We start from the raw sequence: 21,506 nt of genomic DNA, 5'->3' as shown, positions 1-21,506 counted from the left end.
AACTCTTTAAGCCTTAATTTCCTCATGTGTAAGATGCAAATAATAAAATCTGCTTTATGTAATTCAATAAAACTACATCCTAATTTCCAAAAAGGAATGGAGCCCTTTCTGCTCAGAATGAAGCCCATGACTGAAACTTCCCACCAGGTGGCAGTATTACCCTGGACTGGTCCAGTGCTGCTTCCACTGCAGAGCAAGACCAGCAGTCTTGGGGAAGCAGAAGGTGCAGCCAGGGCTGCTTCCCAAGAGCTTTGAGTGAAACCCGAAAAATAAAACAAAACAAAAAACTCAGAGACCCGGCATATGTCTAGAAGGCCTCGTGTTTCTTAGACCCATTCTCCTCCTTTTCTCATCCCAGGCTCTTCTGAGGCACTGTTTATGCTTAGAAATAAGCATTTTCTGGCTTGCCAATCACAATGGGGTGAGTTTTCCCCCTTTCAGGTAAGTCCTTTCATTCCACCAGAGGTGCCAGCTTCAACTTCCAGTAGGGACTATGTTAATAAGAGAGGCAGACTTGCTTTCTCATACTGAAGAGCACATATCATTATTCTAGGAAGCCCCATAGCCATTTCTGGGACATGGGGAGTGGCAGATGCCATAGCTACTCTTGGTTATAGATTTCACTCATCCTTTTCCACCTTGATTTCAATAAATGAGTTCAAGTCAGGACAGCAGGTTTTGTGGGACTGGTCAAAAGACAGGGAGATAGGTCCATTTTCATCACCTCCCTCATCTTCCTCTTCTTGGAAATTAGGATTATAAAGTTCTGGTGGAAGGAGCTGGGCCTCAGCAGAAGGTAATCGGTCTGAGGGAGGCCCATATACACGGTTGGCTTTAGTGCCATGCTTAGAGTTGGCATCCAGATGGTAGCAGAGCTCTGTGAGGCGCTGGGCCCGGAATCGGGGAGGCCTGGCTACCCAGACACCTGGCTCATTAAGACTGTCCTCTTCATCTGACATCAGCTCTTCTGTCACGTTCTTCCATAGGCGCTGGTCCTCAGGTCCAAAATGCCTCATGATACTGGATCGGTTGGCAAAAAGCTATGGTAGGAGCCCAGGACAGAGATTAAGAAGAGAAACAAACTATGGATTAGGTTTGGGGAGAAGGTTTTGATAGGAAGAAGTCTGTATCCAGGAATATGACACAAAGGTGGAATAAACATTAAGTATGGGCATTCTTTGGTAATTTTTTGTGTTTTTTTTTGTAACTACAAAGCTCTGCTACAAATTCATGCATTTCATTCAAATCAGTGATCTATGTTTGTGTGATTTCCGAAACATAATTGTGGATTATAAAAAATGTAACATCATAATTACATTCCTAATTAGAATTAGTATGTCTGTTTTTGTATCTTTATGCTGTATTTTAACACTTTGTATTACTTAGATAATTTTGCTTTGGTAAAAGTTAAAAAGAAAAAAAAAGGCTGTAAAATCTGTGTGGGAGAGAACTCAGCCCCCAAGTCAAATCTTAAGAACTGGCTCAGCCTCCTCCTCCTCTATCTGCCTACATTCCTGGCTCTCAATTCTATTCTCAGATGCCAGGATCTCTGGCCCTTCCCACTGGTGCTTATTAGGGTTTAGAGTCTAGCATCTTGAAAGGAAGGCCTAGAAACCTACCCGGTATCTGCGACTTCGAAGTTTCTTCTCCTCTTTTTCCTTCAGGCCTTTAAAGGGGTTCAGGGAGTTGCGGTACTCACGCCTCTTAGTAAGGAAGTAGGCTACACAGGCACCTGGCAGGGACACAGAAGGGAGGGAGCACGGAGCAGTGGTTCTCAGCTCTTTGTTCTGCCCTAACAGTACTGGCTGGGAGGGTGAGTATCACTATTTAGACGATGAGTTTTCTTGGAGTAATCACTCAACAGCAAACAAATTTTTTTAAAATCCACTATATTCAAAACTTCCTCTTCGGTTTAGCTCTTCCTGCCCACATCAATCTGTAACACTAACTCCTCCCGTTCCTCCCACTAGAAAACTCCAATGCTTTTGTAACTCCCTTCCCACTCCCCCAATTAAACTAACCCCCATTCTACTCTGCTGATAGTAGATTACAAGTGCTTTTTCAGTGGAAGCTTGCTTTCTTTTTTTCATAAAAAGGTGACCTTATTTGTCACTTATTCACCTTATCTCAGTTGTGCCATTTTGGCTTACACAGTGACAGTCCCTGAAATCTGGGGTCAACCCCACCCACTGTGATCATTAACAGACCAGGTGTCTGAGTCTCAGGGTCCCATTGATGGTTAGAGGCTGCAGGAGGGTGGGGGGGGATGCTCAAGCCCATAAGCCATGGGGACTGCTGCCCTGATGCCAGAGGCTGTAGCATTTGATGGGTGGGGCCAAGCAGACTGGATGGGGCTGAGGTATCAGATCTCTGCTCAGGACTGGGCATGACAAAGCTACATGGGATATGGTGGTATGCCCTGAACTGGATGTGGACAGAGCCACCAGGTCCATCCTGGTTCTGCAGGTGACTTGCCAGGTGATTTTAAGCAAGTTGCTTCTCTGTCTCCCGGTCAGTCTGTTTTCTGGTTAGCACTGCCAGTGAGAACTCCTAGGAGCCCTCCTGACTCAGACAGGTGTCAAGTTTGCCACCTCTACTGAATTGTGACATTGGCTCTCTTCAGCAGAAGTGTTCTTAATGCTTCAGGGTTAGCTACAGACAAATAACAGAAGAATAAGGAAAAAAGAAAGCCCAGGACCTAAAACTCAGGGACAAAAGGGCTGGCCTGGATTCTGATCTCCTTTTCATAACACCCTAGATTCAGGCCTTATATAAACATCATGCATAATGATGTTCTAGCCCTTTCCTTCTCCCATTTTCATTTCAGTGAGTAGGGGAATAAAAAGGCAATTAGAGATAATCCTGTGAATATTGTAGGTGAGGAGAAGCCAAAAAATTTTTTTTTAATCCACTATTTTCAAATCATCTAAATCATCTCCACTATGCCTCTTCTCTGACCAGGAACAGGGAAAAAGGACAAAATTGAAGTTAACTTGGTTTTTCTCACCTTTCAGCTCCTTATCAGTGTAATTGTGGGGACTGGTCACCAGCTCCTGCTTGAGCTTTTCCAGAAGGAACTTCACTACTGAAATATTCCAAGAGGATTTGATGCTGCCACAAAGAGAAGAGAGTGAATAAGGCAGTCAGCATTTTTGAAACTAGACAAACAGAAGATTTCCAGCACTAATCAACTTTGCAGTAAATTCCTTCATTATTATATTACAGCAGCCCCTTCAGCTTCCCTCTTCTTGGCAAGGTACATTGTGACTCTTTTCCCTCAAGTGGACCATACCTTTCAGACCCATTGAATCTCTTGTCATTGGTGATGTGGTTATGCACATTGTGGACCAATTTCTAGGGGGGAAAAACAAACACAGAATCAAACCAGGAGTGGATATGATGAAACCCTCCTCTGGTCCCTATGGATTGTCCCCATTGGGTTCTCTGTCTGAATCCTTTCTGTCAATGCCCTTTCTTAGCCAAAGAGCCTATCCAAGTTAGTATTTCTAATGCCACGCCTCCCCCCCGCCCCAATTAATTTGTGTGAAGACTCCAAGATCATCTCTAGTCTCACTTCTGCTCCTGAGGAATGTGGAGCAGAGGGTCTCAAACATTTCCACAAACATACTCCCAATAGCAAGGAGAGAACAAATATGCACCAAAGGGCTATTGCAAGTGGACATTTCTTGAAGCCCCCTACTCTTGCAAATTTTAATAATTTCTTCATAATATAACTATATTTCTTTTAATATAAAAATATCTTCTAAAATCTTCTAGTACAATTGATGACCCAGGAAAATGCCCCAGGTATATCCCTTTGCACATTACCACAAATCCCAGGGGTACACACAACTAAAATAACAGAAATGTGAATTGGAAAGGACCCTGGAGACACTGTTGTCCAGCCTCCCTTTCATACCATTAAATAGGCTGTCTTTCAGTTTTGCTTATATACCTTTAATGATGGGTCCTCACTAATTTTCAGTCAGCTTATTCTATTGTTGAACATCTGTTTAAAAATTCTGCCTTAGATGCTCCAAAATCTGACCCATTTTGCCCATAATAGTACCTGAAATATTTGAAGACTGCTTTTCATGTACTCCCAAAGTCTTCTCTTACCTGGCCTAAATACCCCCAACTCCTTTAGCCATTCCTTGTGACAGAGTTTCCAGACAGACTCGTCATGAAACTATAAGGCTCCTTGATTTGCCAGTATCTCTCTTACAACATGGTACCTGGAACCAAATCTAACTCATCAGTTGAGGTCTGGCCAAAGAGAGCATTATTTCCCCGAGTGGAACTCCACACTTCTAGGAATGAAACCCAAGATGGTGTTACCTTTCTTAGCAACCCCACTCCTATTCACAGGGTCATAGGGTTCATTCATAATGAACCTGTCATCAACTCAAGTTCATTTTTCACATGGATTACTATCTCCACCATTCTGCAGATTTTTAAAAAATTTTAATGCAGGATTCAACATTTCTTCCTATTAAATTTAGTTCTGTTGTTTCTGATTATACTTGCATCCCAAGCTCCCATAGTCAATGGATGTTACCCAGTATCAAGCTGATGAGCTCATATGCTGACCTCAAGACTTCAGCTTCATATTCAGAATTGCCCAGTTTACCCTTCTACCTCTATGGCTGACTGACCATATCAACTTAGAAAATTACTGTTAATTCTTTGTGGCTAGGGTCTCTATAAAAAAGGCTATGATGCTAGTTTCATATTTGGTAGAGTTATTTTACCTCTTAGAAGTCCAAATTTAAGGAATCACAGGGGGAATATGTGAATGCTTCAGAAAGAATTTGAAAGGTGCAAAAGAAGAAAGGAAAAAAAAAGGAATTACACAGTTTCCAATTCAAGTGTCTTAGAAGAGATGAGCTGATAAAAATCAAACCAGGCTTGAAGTGGAAAGGGAAAATACTCTAGATAATAGTAAGTATTAAGACTGTAAAGGCTGCTGGCTCACCTACCTCCTGAGTGAGCTAAAAATAAATGGATTTCCACAAGAGATGCCTGGGATGTACAGCATTTCAAGGAATTACAAGTTCCAGTTTGGTTCTTTTGGATCCCTAGCAGCATTCCACAGCGGCCTCTCTGATTCCTCCCCATAGTTAAAGGTTGGAATAGCGAAGATCTGCAACGATTTCTCTCCCTCTAAACCCAGTCTGACACAAGAACATTCTATTTTATTTATTTATTTATTTATTTATTTATTTATTTATTTATTTATTTTAATCCTCACCTGAGGATATATTTTCCATTGCTTTTTCAGAGAGAGTGGAAGGAGGGGGAGGGAGAAGGAGAAGGAGAAGGGGGGGGGGGAGAGAGAAAAAAAAAACCACATCGATGTGAGAGAGACATATTGATAGTTCCCCAACTGGGCTGGGGATGGAGCCTGCAACCAAGGTACATGCCGTTGGCCAGAATCGAACCTGGGAACCTTCAGTCCACCCTGAGACCCTTCAGCCCATGGGCCGACACTCTAACCACTGAGCCAAATTGGCCAGGGTGAACATTTTAAACCATCTTCTGTGATGGTCAGCAAAGTTCCCTGACTGGTCCTCTAGATCCTTTTCAAGTGCTATAATGAGTGAGCATGCTGTTCCCTCCGAAGGTCTGCTATTCCACCAAGCTCTCCAAAGGGCAGCAAGAAACCAGGCCTTGACAATGGATCTTTTAGCAGAGGTAGTAGGTAGGAGAGGAATGAAAATGATAGAAAAATCCCAATTTTATGCAAATGAGAATTATCATACATTTATTCATAACTTACACACTATAAAGTTTGAGGAAATCCCTTGAAATGCCTCCATTTCTATCCCTGGCAACAAAAGTGGACCTCTTAGGCCAGAATCCATGATAATGAAACTAAACCCACTCCTTGTTCTTAATAAGTGAGATGTCCCTCACTTATTTGAAATGAAAGTTAGAAACAAGTTGATACTGGTTTTCCCAGGGAAAAAAATCCCTCAATGTAAAAACAAATCAAATGAAAGGGAGAGTAAAAGTAGTATCTCTTAGAAAAAGGAAAAGGAAGAAAGAAGTAATGTAAATAAGGGAGGTATAAACGTTTTCAATCTTTGCTAAGACTGTAACAAGAAGAAATGGGTGATACTGTATACTGTGATAAGATTTCGGTTGGATGTGAGTGGCGATCTCCACTCCTAACCAGAACTCTCAAGTTACTTCATCAGCCATTATTGAGGGCATGGAAACCCATTACAGTCAATATGAACATTATATGGCTAAAGAACATCCCCATGTTTATCAGAAAGATGTTTTTGGGCACAGAGTTGATCCAAAGGACTGTGGTCAACCTAGAACAGGTTTCTCAACCTTGGCACTACTGACATTTTAGGCCTGGATAAGTAGGGGCTTGTCCTGCACACTGTAAGATGTCGAGCGATGTTCCTAGGGTTTTAAGCCACACCAACGTCTTAGACAGAACTGGTTCAGGCCAGTATCTTCTCTGCCAAGAGCTCTTAGACTCACTAGAATCCCCAAACCTTTATAACTGAGTTTAGTGTCTAGTGGCCCTCTGCATCCTTGGAGTTTGGGACCACCTCAGGACACTCTGGCCTTCTGCCCAAAGGGCTCCTTGCTGCTTACCCTGAACACTGGTAATTTGTAGGCAAGTTTCCAGTATTATCCTTCAGTGGTCAAACTGCTCAATCCCTTAAAGATCTTCCCATTAGATTAGATCCCTGGGAGATGTGATATAATGTCCTCCTTTTTAAATGGAAGATATCAATCTATCTGGAAAAGCCTAAGAAAAGTTTCATCGATAGCGGGACTACCTAACCCTAGAACTATGGAACAATCTCCTTCTTGCCCCTCCCACTCTAGTAAGATTCAGGATACCTTTCATTCAATATGGGAAGTTTAAAATCAACCCACACTTTACTCATCATTTATCTTTCCAGACTGAAGAAAAATTCATAGAAATTGAGTTCACTCACAGAGAGTACCAGATCCCGCTTGCGCCTGGAGTTCTTCTGCCCACTCCCTCTGGTCCTGCATGGGGAAGCAGTAAACCCTAGAGAGTGTCTCAGCTCCCCAGTTGCCCCTGGGCCTGATTCTTCCAAGGCACCTTCCAGCGCAGCAGCAGCACTGAGCATGTCCTCAGGGCGAGGCAGTGGCAGCTTGGTTCCATTTTCTGGCCCTGTCTCTGAAGTTGCCCGCTGAATTGCCAGTTGTGTGGCTGGTGAGAGCTGCTTGGCATAAGCAGAGACCAGCACCCGCTGTACTGCACCCTCAGAGGCCACATAATCATCCACCAGCTAAGAACATAAAAAAGAATAGCCTATTAGCCATCCAGGCTTAGGGGAACCTGGTTAACCATCAATCTTTGGCCAAGGATAATGAACAGAGTGGAAAGCAGGGGGGAATCTAACACAGTCTTTAATGGTCAATGGCTTGTTTCTGTGGGACTCCTATGGGAGCGTTGGGCAAATATTTCTGTGTGTACAGGGCCTCTCATGTTCGGTCATTACCATAGGACTGATTACAAGGATAAGGCATGTTTCTGATGCTCTATTTGTAAGGGGTCATTTATGATTTGCTCTTGGGTATAAGAACTGAAGCTAGGTAAGTGTTTTGTCTAAAAGGGATTGGGGGAGGAAGTGATGACAAAAAAGGGAAAACCAAGCAAGAAAAGGAGCAAGAAAATAAAATGGTAACAAAAATAAAGAGGAGAAACAGAAGAAAAATGGGAGCAAAGGAGGGAGGTACAGAGTTAGAAATCTCTAGAGTGGCAGGCACCAACTCCCCCCACCCCTATCCCCACTCCTTTGTGGAGCCAGTCTGTGCCCTCACCTTGATCCTGCCCTGGTCACATCCAACTGTCACTGCCTTGACATCTACTTGCCTGCCTGTGCCCTCACTCAAGGACACACAGGGCAGGGAAAGGAAGGAGGGAGGAAGCGAGAGAGAGGGAAGGAGGGGGGATTTCTACAGCCAAGAAAACTAAATAGTGAAAGTGTGTGTGTGGGGGACACAGAACGAAGCGGGGGAGGAGGCTGAGATTTATAGACCTGTGAGCTGCTTTCGGCGCTGGGAAATATAATTCCATCCTGTCAGCTTGGAAACCTTCCCTGCCTGAAGGGACCACAGCTTAGGGCATTGCCTGGCCCGGTACCCTCCTGCCTCCTCCTGCCTTCCCAGTTCCTCCTCCTGCAGCCCCAAACCACTGACAGTCCTGGCCAGGCACAGATTGGGGAGAATAGTAGTGGCCACCACTCACCCACATGGCTAGGTCTTTGGGGAGCAGTGACCAGCTGTATGACACTGGAGGGCAACAGGAGAGTTTACACATTCCTTTCTCAGATCCAGCAAATAGGCTGGGTGTTGTCTCCCTTCCATCCACCCAGTGTGTTCTGCTCCTCTACTCTACTGGGTATCTGGGCTTTGTCATGGCAGGGGGACGGAAAAGGGAAAGGGCAGAGGAAGAACCTGGTGGAGGAGAGTTGACAGACCTCCCATGGTCTTTCAAGTGGCAACATATCTGTTATTTTCCCATCTCTATGATCTCTGTAGTTGTTCCATCTCCTTTTTATACTTCCATGTGTGACATTCTGCAGTTTTTACTCTACTCAGCCAGGATTTGCCTGCTCATATGGCCCTGAGCAATAAAGAAACTGAAATAGCACAAAGTACTTCAATGTCTTTTCCTGATCACAAATATGCTTGCTTGCCTCCCTCTTACTCCTTAAATTATTCTCTTACTGTTAACTCTCAGTGAACCACTTTTTTCCTCATTTTATTTCCTTTCCTCTACCTTCTTCCCACCTTACCTCATATTTTCTCTTGCATAAATTTTCTATCCATTTAGATTCACCTTTCTTTTATGCTTCCTTTTTTCACTTTTTCTCCTTCCTCAACCCTTCATTTCCACCTACCTCTTTCCCTCCCTATCCTGTCTTTTATTACCTTTGTCCTTCCCCTCTCACATTTTCCTTCTCTCTCTCTCTCTCTCATTCTCACTCTCTCTGCCTCTGCCTCTCTCCCCTCTCATTCCCATCTCTCTGTACTGAATTCCTCTTGGCAAGCAGAGGGCCCATGATAAAATATAAATGAGCCGTCTGTGCACGGCAGGCATTCTCGTCAGGAGAGACAGAGAGCATGGAGCAGCTGAGACAGCTGTAGAGGAGAAGGTGCCATACAGCTACTGCGAGAGAGAGAGAAGGGGCACCCCCATCACCACACACTAGAAATACCTCCCGCCAAAGAGGCTAGGGGTCAGGAAGAAAACAGGAGTGCTGATTATCCCTGAAGGCAAAGAAAACTTGGCACTGTTCTGTTTTATCACAAATATGACCAAAAGAAAGGTTTGGGGGGGGGGGGGAATACAGAAAGAAAGAAAAAAGAGAAAGGCCAGGAAAAGCTCTAAGCAGCAGCAATACCCGTGTCCTGCTCTGCAGCCATACTCACAGGATTGAGCATCGGGACCCCCTCGCTGGCAGCCAAGGCACATCCCGGAAGCCGCATATCCCTCTGAGGGGCTGGGAAGCCCAAAGGCCCGGGCCCTACAGCCAAGGCTGCTCCCAGCTGCTGTTCGATCACCACCTGCACACTGCTGCCCACGCTGTCACACTCCTCTTCTTCCACGGCAGACACAGCCTTGCAACCTTCCCCAGGACTCTCCTTGAGAAGCCCAGGCTCAAGTGGTGAACCATGTGCCCGGCTGTCCTCATCTTCATCGGGGGTGGATACCTGCCCTTGCCTCAACTCACCCACTTCCTCTTGGAGACGTTTTAACAATTCATTGTTGGCCCTGGCAAGGCCCAGAGCAGCCTCAGCCAGACCCACTGCCTTATCCACCCGCTGGTAGATAATATGCAGGAGCTGCTCTGAACTCTGAACTGCCAGGCCATGTCCAGTCACTGTGATAGGGGTGCTGGAAGGAGGATTCCCACTCTGAGAGCCTGTGTTGCCCCCGCTAGTCTCACTCTTACAGGCACAGCAGCAGCATCTGGCCTCACTGCCACTGGGAGGGGAGAAGAGAATGGTGGCACTGAAGGACATGGTTGATGAAACGAGGAACAACCACGCTCACACTGCTGGGCTGCTCTAAAAGATGTCCCCAGTCAACTGGACTTCACAAGTTTGGTAGGAAGCACTGGCCTCTTTGGATTCACTTTTCTTTCTCATAGAGGGTGATCAGAGGAGCCTGGACAACAGGCGGTGTATTCTGTGAAGGAGTAGGCAAGCCGTGAAGGAGCATACAGTCCATGGCTGCTTCTCCTCGCCCTGCAGAGGAGAGACAGATACCTTCTTCTGTCTGCCGATCCTGTGCTCCCCTAGCACAACACACAGGGTGTCATATTTACCCCTTACTGAAAGGGTGGTACCTACAAAGGCCTTCCTGATGAACACAGTTTCATAGGGGAGAAGGCATTCTTCCCGCACCCAAGCATGGAACTCCCTACCACTCCAACCAAAGGAGCAGAGAGGGGACTCAAAAGGACCCACCAGGATCTGAAAAGATTAGAAGATTAAGGAAGAAAATGGAGATGTTTTCTCCTCCTCACTACATTTGCTGTAATAATAATATTGCATTTTATTGCTCTGACATCATTCCTTAGAGTTCAGAACACTTCACAAAGGTTATCTCATCCATAGGGCAGCTCTAGGAAACACATATAACACCAGGTCCAGAGAAGAAACAATGTGAAAAAGTTATATATCTTTTTCAAGGTCAGAGGAAGACAGCAGAATCCAGTTATCTATTTTCAACCTAGTATTTATTTTTTTAACTGATACCACTTTTTGTTGACATAAAGAATCATGATTCTATCCTCTATAATTTTCATACAGACGCATTCAGATTAAGACTCCTAAATAAGAAATACGCTGATTACCGTAGCCCTGAACATGTCACCGACCTCACACTATTATATCATTAATGCTTTGGGGATGGGGTAGGGAAATGAAAGGAAAAGCTGAATTAGAGAATTGATCTGTAGTAACCCAGGGCTGCAGAGCCCCTTGCTCTGTGGTATACACCTAGACCTCCACCTCTGCAAAGGAAATTAACTGTTCTGAATCCTTCAGCCCGTAGCCCAAAGAGATCACTTCTGGGGTCCCTCATCTCCACTTCACATGCTCCTTAAGGGAGAGGCAAAGCTCAACAGGAATGTTTAAATAGCTAAATGCTGCCACTTTGTCCACATGACCAGCCCCCATAAAAGGAGAAACCAGAGTATCAATGGTAAACCAAACTGTCTCTCTTTTGAATCACGGTAGTTAAGCAACTAAACTACTCCAGGAGAAAGAGAAGAAAAAAAAAAGGCGTGGGAGGGTTGATTTCCACCGCTAAGAACACTCCAAGGAACTTCATACTGTCATTTTCTAAATGATACTTGATTATAGAAAAAAGAATCCTTCTGCCTAAAGCTCCCCAAGTGACAAAATCTTAAGTATGTTTACAATTACCTCAAGGGATATATTTCTATCTTACCCTGTAAACTATAACATCACAATTAAAAGGAAAGGAGGAGGTTAGGAAAGTTTTCTGTATATTGAGATTTTGGGTTTGTTTTTTTTTGAGTCAGCAATCTCATTTCAGAAACAGGTAGTATCAGTGCCTCTGAGGTACTAAAGTGTAAATCTGACAATGCATTTTCATTATATTTGATTATTAAAGAATAGTCTTGCCCAGCTGGTGTGGCTCAGTGGTTGAGCGTCGACCTATGAACGAGGTGGTCATGGTTGAATTCTGGTCAGGGCACATGCCCAGGCTGCGGGCTTGATTCCCAGTTGTGGGTGGGCAGGAGGCAGCCGATCAATGACTCTCTCATCATTGATGTTTTTATCTCTCTCTCCCTTTTCCTTCCTCTCTCTTAAATCAATAAAAACATATTAAAAAAAAAAAAAAAGAATAATCTTTAATTTGTTCTTTCCACCCTTTATATCAAGAAACCCTTTTCTGCCCTGGCTGGTGTGGCTCAGTTGGTTAGAGCATCATTCACTGAAAGGTGGTGGGTTAGATTCCCAGTTTGGGTGCATACAGAAGGCAACCAATCGATGTTTCTCTCACACATCAGTGTTTCTCTCTCCCTTCTTCTCTCTAAAATCAATAAAAAATAATAAAAAACAGTTATTCTTGGGAGCATCTGAAATCTTAAAAAAAAAAAAAAAGAAACACTTTTCTGTGCCAGGTATTCACTTCCTACAAGAACTGAACTCAAATCCATTATAGCTTCTCTGTCATTAGAGTCATTGGAAGGCACAACTAAGTCTAAAATGAAAGGTTAAAGCCAAATTAAAACTAAAGGTTAAAGGAAAGCACTAAGTGATTCCTATGTCAATTCATGGATGAATCATTTATATCTCCCTTTCCTTCCTAAATAATGGCCTATACTGCTCCTGCAGGGTTTTTCATTTTTTTAACCAACATCATGCAAGGAGTTTAATCTGAAACACGGGTGTTATGAGAAAAAGAAAATTATGTAGATGGTAACACACAAATGCTTGTCATTTGGGCTCAGTTTTTATAAAATCAGAAATTAAGATGTATCAAGCTGAGACACTGACTCGGTGGGGACCTTTTCTGATACCAAACTGATGACTGCTATGCTCTTACCCCAACACTCTTCTTGCATGAGGCATTTACCCTGCCTTCATGTGCTTTCTGCTGCAACTACTCAACTCTGCCATTGTAGCAGAAAGCAGCCTTGGATAATACGGTAAACAAATGAGCATGACTGTTCCAATACTTTATTCACTGACATGGAAATATCATAAAATATTTAATATTTACATTAAATTTACATAAACCATTCTTAGCTCGTGGGCCATACAAAAATGGTGGTGGGCCAGATTTAGTCTATGGGCTATAGTCTGCTGACCCCTGTTTTAGAAACCTAAGGGTGGAAGAATTAGAGATGAGGAGACTCTTTAAGTAATCAAGGAGTGATTTGATGAGAATGAGAGGGCTGTGGATATAAAGGTTCAACATCCTGAAGGGAGAGCTGATAATATTTCTTAATAAATATGAGGGATAGAGATATTGGTTAAAGACAACTTCAAGATTATAAGCCTGGAGGTCAGAAGATGGTACCATTGATGTAATGATAGAAGTGAGGAAGCTGAGAGGAGGCACTAGCATGTTAGAGACATGTATTTATTCAACATGTTAAATTTCAACTGATGGCAACATCTTTAAATAAAATGTACTGAAAGCAACTAGCTAAGACTGAGAAACAACTAAGAGGAAAGTCAGAGATGGAATGCAGATTTGAAATCTTTAGCAGGAGGTTTACAGTAGAAACTGAGCGAGTGAATGAGTTCAGCAAGGGGTAAATATAAAGTGCGAAATGCAAAGGCCAAGGACAGCACTTCAAGCCAATCCATGGAAGAGGCTTCATTAAAAGAGAAGAATGGTCAGTGAGGTGGGAGAAAAACATTGTTATGAAAGCCAAAGGAGACAGAATGTCAAGAAAGTTGATCTAATCAATGGTGACAAGTGCAGCGGAATGATTTAAAAAGATGAAAAAAACTTGTCTGTGATGGTCACTGGCAATGACCAGAGATATATATTTTTTGTAATGAAAGTAATACTATGTAGTAGTAGATGAAAGAGGAACTGATGGAAAGAAAATGGGAGCACAACATGAAGTTTTCTAGAGTTCAGTTATGAAAGGAAGAAAGGAAATAGGAAAGTAGGACTTTAGTATATTTAAAATGCAGAGAGAAAATGGCCAGTGAAAAAGGAAAGAATGATGCTATTAGAAAAGGATTTAAGTTTTTTCTCCTAACAAGGATCCTCCCAATGTGAGAGGAAGGAAGGTGAGCTCTTCCCTAAGACTGCAGAAAAGAAAAACATGAACGCAGGGACAGATTCATTGAGGTGGAGAGAGGAAGAAAGAGTTGTATACTACACTTTCTTTTTACTTTGGACTTTCCACAGTACGAGTAATTCAAATTGGTAACAGGCACTGCTGCATTATCTATTGTTACAACCTGTTCAGTTCTTTTATAACACTCCAGGCCTAACATAATTATTCTTACTTTTTTCCATTACTAGCTTAAGGTTCTGAAGCTCATTTAACCCTGCCACATTATTAACATGCCTAACCTTTTTTTGCTCTTACTTCTCAAAATGTGTAACTTTAATTCAATAACCAATGAAGCAATACATGGAGTACCTGGCAAAGCAATGGTTAACTGTAGTAAATTAACCAGGCAGTATCTATAACATTATTAAACACGGATATTATCCACTTATGCAATTTCAGTACGCTAACTTATCTTAACACAGAGTTCATATTTTTGTTCAAGAAAGAAAAAATAGGAATTAACTAAGATTGACCACCATAGAAAAACATACATGCCTTTTGCAAAATGCTATCAACTTTTAAAATTGAGTGTTCAGAAAAAGATCTCCAGTCTTATGATGAGCTGTCAACACAAAGTGACAGCAGCTGTCAAATGTAAGTTTGCATAAAATATGTGTTTGGGGTTCGTTTCAGTATTGCTCTAATTTTAATACATGTGAAAGGAGCCTAGAAAATGTACTTTTCAATAATTTTGATATTTTACTCACAAATATTTGAATAAAAAAAGAAAACTCATCTTTAGACAGACAGTTCAGGGTGAGACTGCCCATAATCTTAACTATCCCTTTCCTTCCAAGTCACATGTATTTTTTTAGAACTAAATATATCATACACTTGGCAGCTCCCTTGCGTGCTTCCTACCCATTCTGAGTTTGAATTTTCTGCATGACTGAGTTCACCTCCAAAATATGAAAAATAAAAAGTTTTTTCACTACTAGATGTGTATGATATGGTATCACTCAGATGATGCATGTTTTTATAATGGGCCCTTGACTCATCCAGGGTCATGCTAGCTATGGGCTTCCTTAAATATGATTACTGAGAGCATAGCAATTCATGCCATTATTATTTTAAATAAAAAAGGAAAATGCCACTTAAAACTCCTGCTGTGCTGGTCAGCCCCACTCCTCCACTTGAAGGTGCAAAATGGCTCACTTGTTAAAAGGTCCTCTAGAAACCTACTTCTTTTAGAAATGAGCTCTTTATCACACAAGAGTAGATAAGCAAATAGCATAAATTACTATTGTCCTGCAAAGGAAACCTAAGACCTCATTTTAGGGGTAAAAAAGAGAGAGGTAGATCCAGAGGGCAGAATCAGGTAGGAATGAAAAGGATTCCACCTAATCCAATAAATTCCAAGAATAATTGTAGAGTGGTATGAGTTTTTAATCCAGTGTAGCAGTTTTTATCTACATTTGCTAAAATGCAACTTGGCAAAATTAAATTTTCCAGTTTAAGCTTTTCATATAAATGTGCCTGATGTTTAAAGGATTCTTCCTGCATTTCTGGAGAAACTGAAAAATAAAAAAACTAAAGCTATAGCATGTGCCCAGAAAGCACTTGGTAAATGTTAGTTGATTATATATTACTCAAAGATGACAAGGTGGGCACCAGGGGCAGAACTATATCCGAATAGACAGTGTGATTCAGATACAGGCAGGGCGACCGCAGTGACGCAGGGGGAACCGAGCTCACGTAGTGCCTCCGAAGCCACAAGGAACAAGGCGACCCGCTCCTGAACCCAATCCTAGAGCGTGTCCTGGGAGTCCCGGGGAAAGGCATGATTCCCCAGAGGGTAGTGGCCAGCAGAGTGGCCCAAGGCGCGCTCGGGGATCTAGCTGGGATACCGTGAGTAGACTACGTGACCACGAAAGCTCTGCGGACTTCAGCTGAGGACGCCTCTCCCGCAGTGGCACCTCTGTGGCAGCCCTATGGTGTCCCACCGCACGGACCCCGCACCACCCCGCCAGCTGACTCAGCGCCACCAAATCCCGCGCGCCTGCAGCTGAAGGACACCAGGGCGCCTGTCCGTGTACCGGCCCAGCGCGCGCACGCAGGGAGGCCCCGCCCCGCTTGTCCTCTGACTCCCTATGATTGGCGGTTAGAATATGGGCGGGGAGCAGAGCCCGGGGCGCTACTGGCTCCAATCCACAGTCACTCAACGAGCCAGGGAGGGGAGGGGCCTCCTCAGGGAGGGACACGACTGCAGGCTTTTTCAAGGCCCGTCAGGCGCCATCTTTAACTTGTTTTTTTGTTATTTACTTGCTTTTGTTTGCTGCTTACAAAGCTGCGTGCACAAGATTATAAATACAGTGGCTACAAATAGTTTTTTGTGTGTTTTTTTCCCCACACGTCGGTTTCATACTTTTGGTGGTGGGAGGCTTTTCGATCCTGCGGGGCTTGGTCACAACTCCCTCAGATGTCACTAGCAGTTCCCCTTAAAGACGTTTTCACCTCTAGGGGCCTCGCGGATTCCCGAACAAAATCAACTAAGTTTAGCTTTGCTTTGCTTTGGTAGGAAGGCCAAGCCAAGATATATTCGTGAGAGGAATTATCTTTCTTACAAAGAATGAAACTCAAAGCAAGGATATTGGATATGAACCTAGGGTCCTAGTAAAAAATAGCCAGGAAGCCAGGGGCTTGGGCTGTGTTCCACTCTAGGAAGAGCCCCTCCTTTTCTGGGGATCTAAAAAGTGAGGCAAAAGGTGTTTGTGACGACCTGCAGTACTGCGGAAAAGAATTAGAAAGGGTAAAACTCCATTATAAATTTCCAGTACTGCCATATCACAGAAGTCACTAGAATCTGACTAGATTTCCAGAGTATGCAGGTCTAAACTTGTAGAATGATCCACATTTGAGACTGTATTTGTTAAGCACTGATCTGGCTTGCATTGTTAGGGGGAAAAATACATTCAGTTCAGGTAAGAAACGCAGAGAGCCCCCGGAGGGCCACTTTCATTATAATGGATTTCAAGGACTGTACAAATAATTTTACCGCTGTATTTTGGTATCTCAAATATTGCTTGAAGCTAGGGCACTAGGTGAAGAATGGCAATGTATTATCATCATACACATTGTGGTAATGAAATTTGAACTCTACAGTAGATCCTTTTATATCTCTTGGTTGCTACTACTACACTTTGGACATTCCAGTTTCTCCCTCATCACCCCATATACTTCAATGCTTTTGCTCCAATCTGCGAACATAGAGTTGACTATAAATATTTTGTGTATAACTCCTAATTAAGGAGACAGTGGTTCTGTAACAAAATGAAGTGAGAATATAGCTCATATAACTGGAGGTTCTGCTCTAAGCTTGTTGTCCTCTAATTCATGTACTTTTCTCTGTAACTTAGATGTGAGCAGGCTTTTTATTTTAAAAATGCAACATGATAAAAAAGCATTTCTCATCCCTCCTATTTATTATTTGCCTTTGCCTTCTCTGACCCCCACAGCTCATCACCCACCACTAACCACCACCGTGAACAATTTTTCAGAATTGGATTTGACTGGGTTATTTTCCTGATACTTTGCCAGCTGTGGAGCTTTTCAAACAAATCCCAACCTATAAACGACAATTTTGTCAAAAAGCCAAGAGAGAACTTCCCTTCTTGAACACACCAACCAAACCACACATAAAGGCCAAAATATACACAGCTGTACACTTAAGAACAGGAGACAATAAAAAGTAAAACCACTTAGGCAAAACAGTCACTAAAAAAGGCTTTGAATCACAGATTCAATAAATTGCCTACCCTCGTTTGCCACATGGACTGTATATTCCCTGGCAATTATTTAATTATTCATCAATCTTATCCTTTAGAAGAGGAGCAGGAAAATAGAGTAAATGCACACAGAATGAAAGTGCTTGAGTATGCTACGTGGTGTAGAAATTCTTCTAAACCTGAACTTGCACACAAAACCCTGTTTTGATCACATTTGGGAACACAACAGAAAAAAATTCACACCCTAGGGGCTACTTTGCACACATAAAACCAAAGGCAATCACTTTTGAAAACAAAATCTAATATGGCACGTATACACATACTGTACATATACACAAAGCCCAAAACCCCAAGATAAACCTTTACGATATTATTTGCTTCATGAAACACACACGTACTCATGAAAATGTAAGGCACACTGTAAAAAGGGCTTTGACCCACTCCCCAGGGAAATGAGTGTCACAATTATAATATCCAAACATTTTTAACCTATTGGCCTTGGACAACTGCCACATTCAAGCCACTTTTTGGTTCGGCGTGAGAGTGTGTAAAACGCACGCAAACAGCTTTGTGAAGGAGTCTTAAACCTCCGCTTCCTTCGACGTTGCCAGTGGCAGAAATTTACATGATCCCTTCAGCCCGCTTAAAAAACGAAATCTGTACTTCCCGAGCGGCTACATTTTTTAAATCCCTCGACCATAAAAATTTACCAGTTCTTAAAATGTGATAGTAAAAAGAAAAAAAATCTCTATAATTTTGGCTGGAAACAGTTGTACACGACCATCCTGCTCCTCAACTTCTTGGTATATTTAAAACCTTGACCAGGAAAAAGAAAGAGGAAGAGAGACAGAAAAAGAAATGGGGGAAAGCGCAAATTCCCCTTAGCAACAGTTTCCTCACCCCAGCACTGCCATAGATCTCTATTTTTAAAAATTTTGAACACACACACAGATTAAAGAGGGGGGTAAAAAATGGAAAAAGGATACCCGAAGGTCGTATGGCTCTTTGTATTCGTGTGTGTGCAAAAAGGAGGACTCGCGGAGCCGGAGCCGGCAAGCCCCGCCCCTCCCCGGACGCCCGACCGGATTGGCCACCGGCGGCCGCGGGGCGCCCCGCCCGCGAGCACACGCGCGCGGCGCCGGAGGCGCGGGCCCCGTGGGGCCCCCTGAGGGCCGCCCGACCCCCGACCCCCGAGCCCTCCCGCTTGGACCCTGGGGGCCCTGCCCTCAGGTACCCCCTCCACCTCTCTCACCTTTTCACTTCCTCACTCACCTCTCACCCTTTCCTATCATTTTTTTCTCAGTGCAGAGAGGTCCTCCTACCAGTATAAATAACCATCCAGTGAGCGAGTTCCTCGGGACAATTTGCTAAACTTGGTTAACTAGTCAGTAAAATTCTAGACCGAGATTAAGCAACAAGGGCTTTGTCCGTGGGGTGGAGCTCATGGTCTCCAGGTGAATGTCTGGTCTCGGGTCCGTTGCTTAACACTCCCACCTTTAAGTGAACATTCGTACAAGCATGTAAGTAACATCCTTCAGGTGAAAGTAGTCCTACGCTTTCGGTGGTGGTTTTGCTCATCCTGACTCCCCAGTTTTTCTCTACTTGACTGACTACATTGTTAAGAACCTAACGAAAATGGCTTCTCTTGACCTGGTTGCTTGTACCTGGATTTTTTTTTTTTTTAATCCTCACCTGAGGTTATGTTTTTATTGATTTGAGAGAGAGAGAGGAAGGGAGGGGGGAATGGGGGATGGGGGATCAGTTGCCTCCCCAGCGCTCAGGGACCAGGGGTCAAACCCGCAACCTAGCTTTGTGCCCTGACTGGGAATTGAACCCACAACCTTTTGGTGTACCTGTGCTGAAAGCAACTGAGCCACCTGGCCAGGGCTGCACCTGGATTTTAAGGCCCCCATTATGTGGTCCCAGGCTCCTGTTTTCTTAGTTCCCACTGCCCTCACCTTTTCACTCATTATTATTCCTTTGCCCAAGTGGTCTTCTCTGCCTGGAATAATGCCTGCCCCCTCCTCTCTGACGAGTCAATTTTTATCTGTTCTTCAACTATTTCAGTCAACACTGACCACTTCCTTCTCTGTCCTATATCAGCTGAACTTCATCCTTACTCAGGGTAGCAGCACTTAACTCTACCTTCATTTTTCACATATTTTAGTAATTTCACACTAGGAAGCTGTTGGAAATCAGAGATTATGTCTTTTAAAGTTCTTTTTCCATTCAGAATCTGGTTTTTTTTGAAATTCTTACTGCACCAGCTGGCATAATTGTAGACATTTAGTAAACACTGAAAAAGAGTCATTTATAATTAAATGAGTGAATTTTTTTTCTAGCTAAGACACAAATTTGGAAACTCCGATCCCATGACAAGAATTTGCCTTCGACAGTAACTAACAGTTGATAAGTACTTACTGTGCAGACTGTTGTGAACACTTTACATATATTTATTTATTTCATCTCCACAGTAGTGGGTAGGTACTATTATCCTCATTTTATAGATGAAATTAAAGCACAGAGAGGCATAATTTTACCAAAGTTATACAGCTAACAAGAGACAGACCTGGGATTTGAACTCAGAAAAGTCTAGTTCTACAGCCCAAATTCTTAACTGCCATACCTCACTACCTCAAGAGCACAGCTCTTAAAAATATTGTTACCTGATTCCATCCTCCAACGTTCTACAAGATAGATTGCCTGAACACTTCCAAAATATCAGTGTAAGAAAGTCACACACAAAGGTGACTATTCCAAATTAAAGAACAATAAAGAGACATAACTAAATGCAAAATATGATCCTGGATTGAATCTGGGTCAGAAAAAAAAAACCTCTAATGGACATTACCAGGATAATTGGGCAAAATTGAATATAATAAATAAAATATATGAAATTAGATAATCTGACTCTTATCAGTGTTAAATGGGCAAATTATTGGCATCCCCATTTACAAAAGACAAAATCAGAGAGAGTTTACTACAAGTTCTCATAGCTAACAGGTGGTAGACTTGAAACCCCAAGCCAGCCGTCTTGTTCAGCCACCAGCGCTGGCGGTCAGTCAGTCCTCCTCCATACACTTGTTGGTTCTCAAATTCTAGGATGTTCTTGATAGGATCTGGTTCTCAGCAGAAAGACATGTTGCCTTTAGTGTTGCTTTCACCCCAGCAGCACCTAGCTTATGTTGCAGGCAACCCAGGCAGCAGCTTTCCCTGTTACATGAAAATGAGGTGGCAGTGTTTATATTCTTAAGGGTTATAGACTTTGTGTTTCTTTTCCCATGTTTTCCATTAATTTTTTAAAAAAGTGTATCTTTATTGATTTCAGAGAGAGGAAGGGAGAGGGAAAGAGAGAAGCATTGATTGGCTGATTCCCGCACAACCCCTACCGGGAATCAAACCCAGAACCCGGGAATGTGCCCCCCACCCGGAATCAAACCAGCAACCTCTTGGTGCATGGGATGGTGCTCAACCAACTGGGCAACACTGGCTAGGGCTCCACTAATTTTTTTTTTAATATACTTTATTGACTTCAGAAAGAGGAAGGGAGAGGAAGAGAGAGAGGTAGAAACATCAATGATGAGAGAGCCAATGATTGGCTGCCTCCTGCATGTCCCATACTGGGGATCCAGCCCCAAACCCAGGCATGTGCCCTGACTGGGAATTGAACCGTGATCCCCTGGATCATAGGTGGATGCTCAACCGCTGAGCCATGCCAGCCAGGCTCCACTAATATATATATATATACATATACATATACATATACATATATATATATATATATATATATATATACACACACACACATATATATTTAATATATCTTTATTGATTTCAGAGAGAGGAAAGGAGAGGGAGAGAGAGAGGTAGAAACATCAATGATGAGAGAGTCATTGATCGGCTGCCTCCTGCACACCCCCAACTGGGGACCAAGCCC

General features: G+C 43.0%; 1 protein-coding gene across 4 annotated transcripts; it reads right to left on the bottom strand.

Annotated features, from left to right (window-relative positions):
* Positions 1-302: 302 nt before the first annotated feature.
* Positions 303-18,634, bottom strand: LOC308558522 (uncharacterized protein C14orf93). Of its 4 annotated transcripts, XM_081140298.1 has the most exons (8): positions 18,556-18,634; positions 10,360-10,482; positions 9,436-10,254; positions 6,966-7,286; positions 3,293-3,354; positions 3,008-3,111; positions 1,620-1,732; positions 303-1,040 (listed from the first exon to the last, which is right to left on the bottom strand). In XM_081140298.1, the coding sequence occupies exons 3-8, from the start codon at positions 10,027-10,029 to the stop codon at positions 621-623; spliced, it is 1,614 nt and encodes a 537-aa protein (XP_080996424.1). In that variant the 5' UTR covers positions 10,030-10,254; positions 10,360-10,482; positions 18,556-18,634; the 3' UTR covers positions 303-620. The 4 variants fall into 4 exon arrangements, with proteins under 4 accessions (XP_080996424.1, XP_080996427.1, XP_080996425.1 ...); XM_081140301.1 differs by lacking the exon at positions 10,360-10,482 and having other exon boundaries at positions 9,436-10,195; positions 18,556-18,592; XM_081140299.1 differs by lacking the exon at positions 10,360-10,482 and having other exon boundaries at positions 18,556-18,590.
* Between the last annotated feature and the right edge of the window lie 2,872 nt (positions 18,635-21,506).

The sequence above is a fragment of the Miniopterus schreibersii genome, assembly GCF_964146895.1.
Source record: "Miniopterus schreibersii genome assembly, chromosome: 1".
In the NCBI taxonomy this organism is placed as follows: Eukaryota; Metazoa; Chordata; class Mammalia; order Chiroptera; family Miniopteridae; genus Miniopterus; species Miniopterus schreibersii.
This window is presented reverse-complemented; position numbering and strand designations above follow the sequence as displayed.

What these genes read in the sequence shown, in the direction of transcription:
- LOC308558522 (XM_081140298.1), bottom strand. Translation starts at nt 10,029, where the DNA reads ATGTCCTTCAGTGCCACCATTCTCTTCTCCCCTCCCAGTGGCAGTGAG. An exon ending in AGCGGGATCTGGTACTCTCT is followed by an intron (nt 3,355 to 6,965) that starts GTGAGTGAACTC and finishes TTTCCCCCCTAG; the next exon opens with AAATTGGTCCACAATGTGCA. An exon ending in AGATTCAATGGGTCTGAAAG is followed by an intron (nt 3,112 to 3,292) that starts GTATGGTCCACT and finishes TCTTTGTGGCAG; the next exon opens with CATCAAATCCTCTTGGAATA.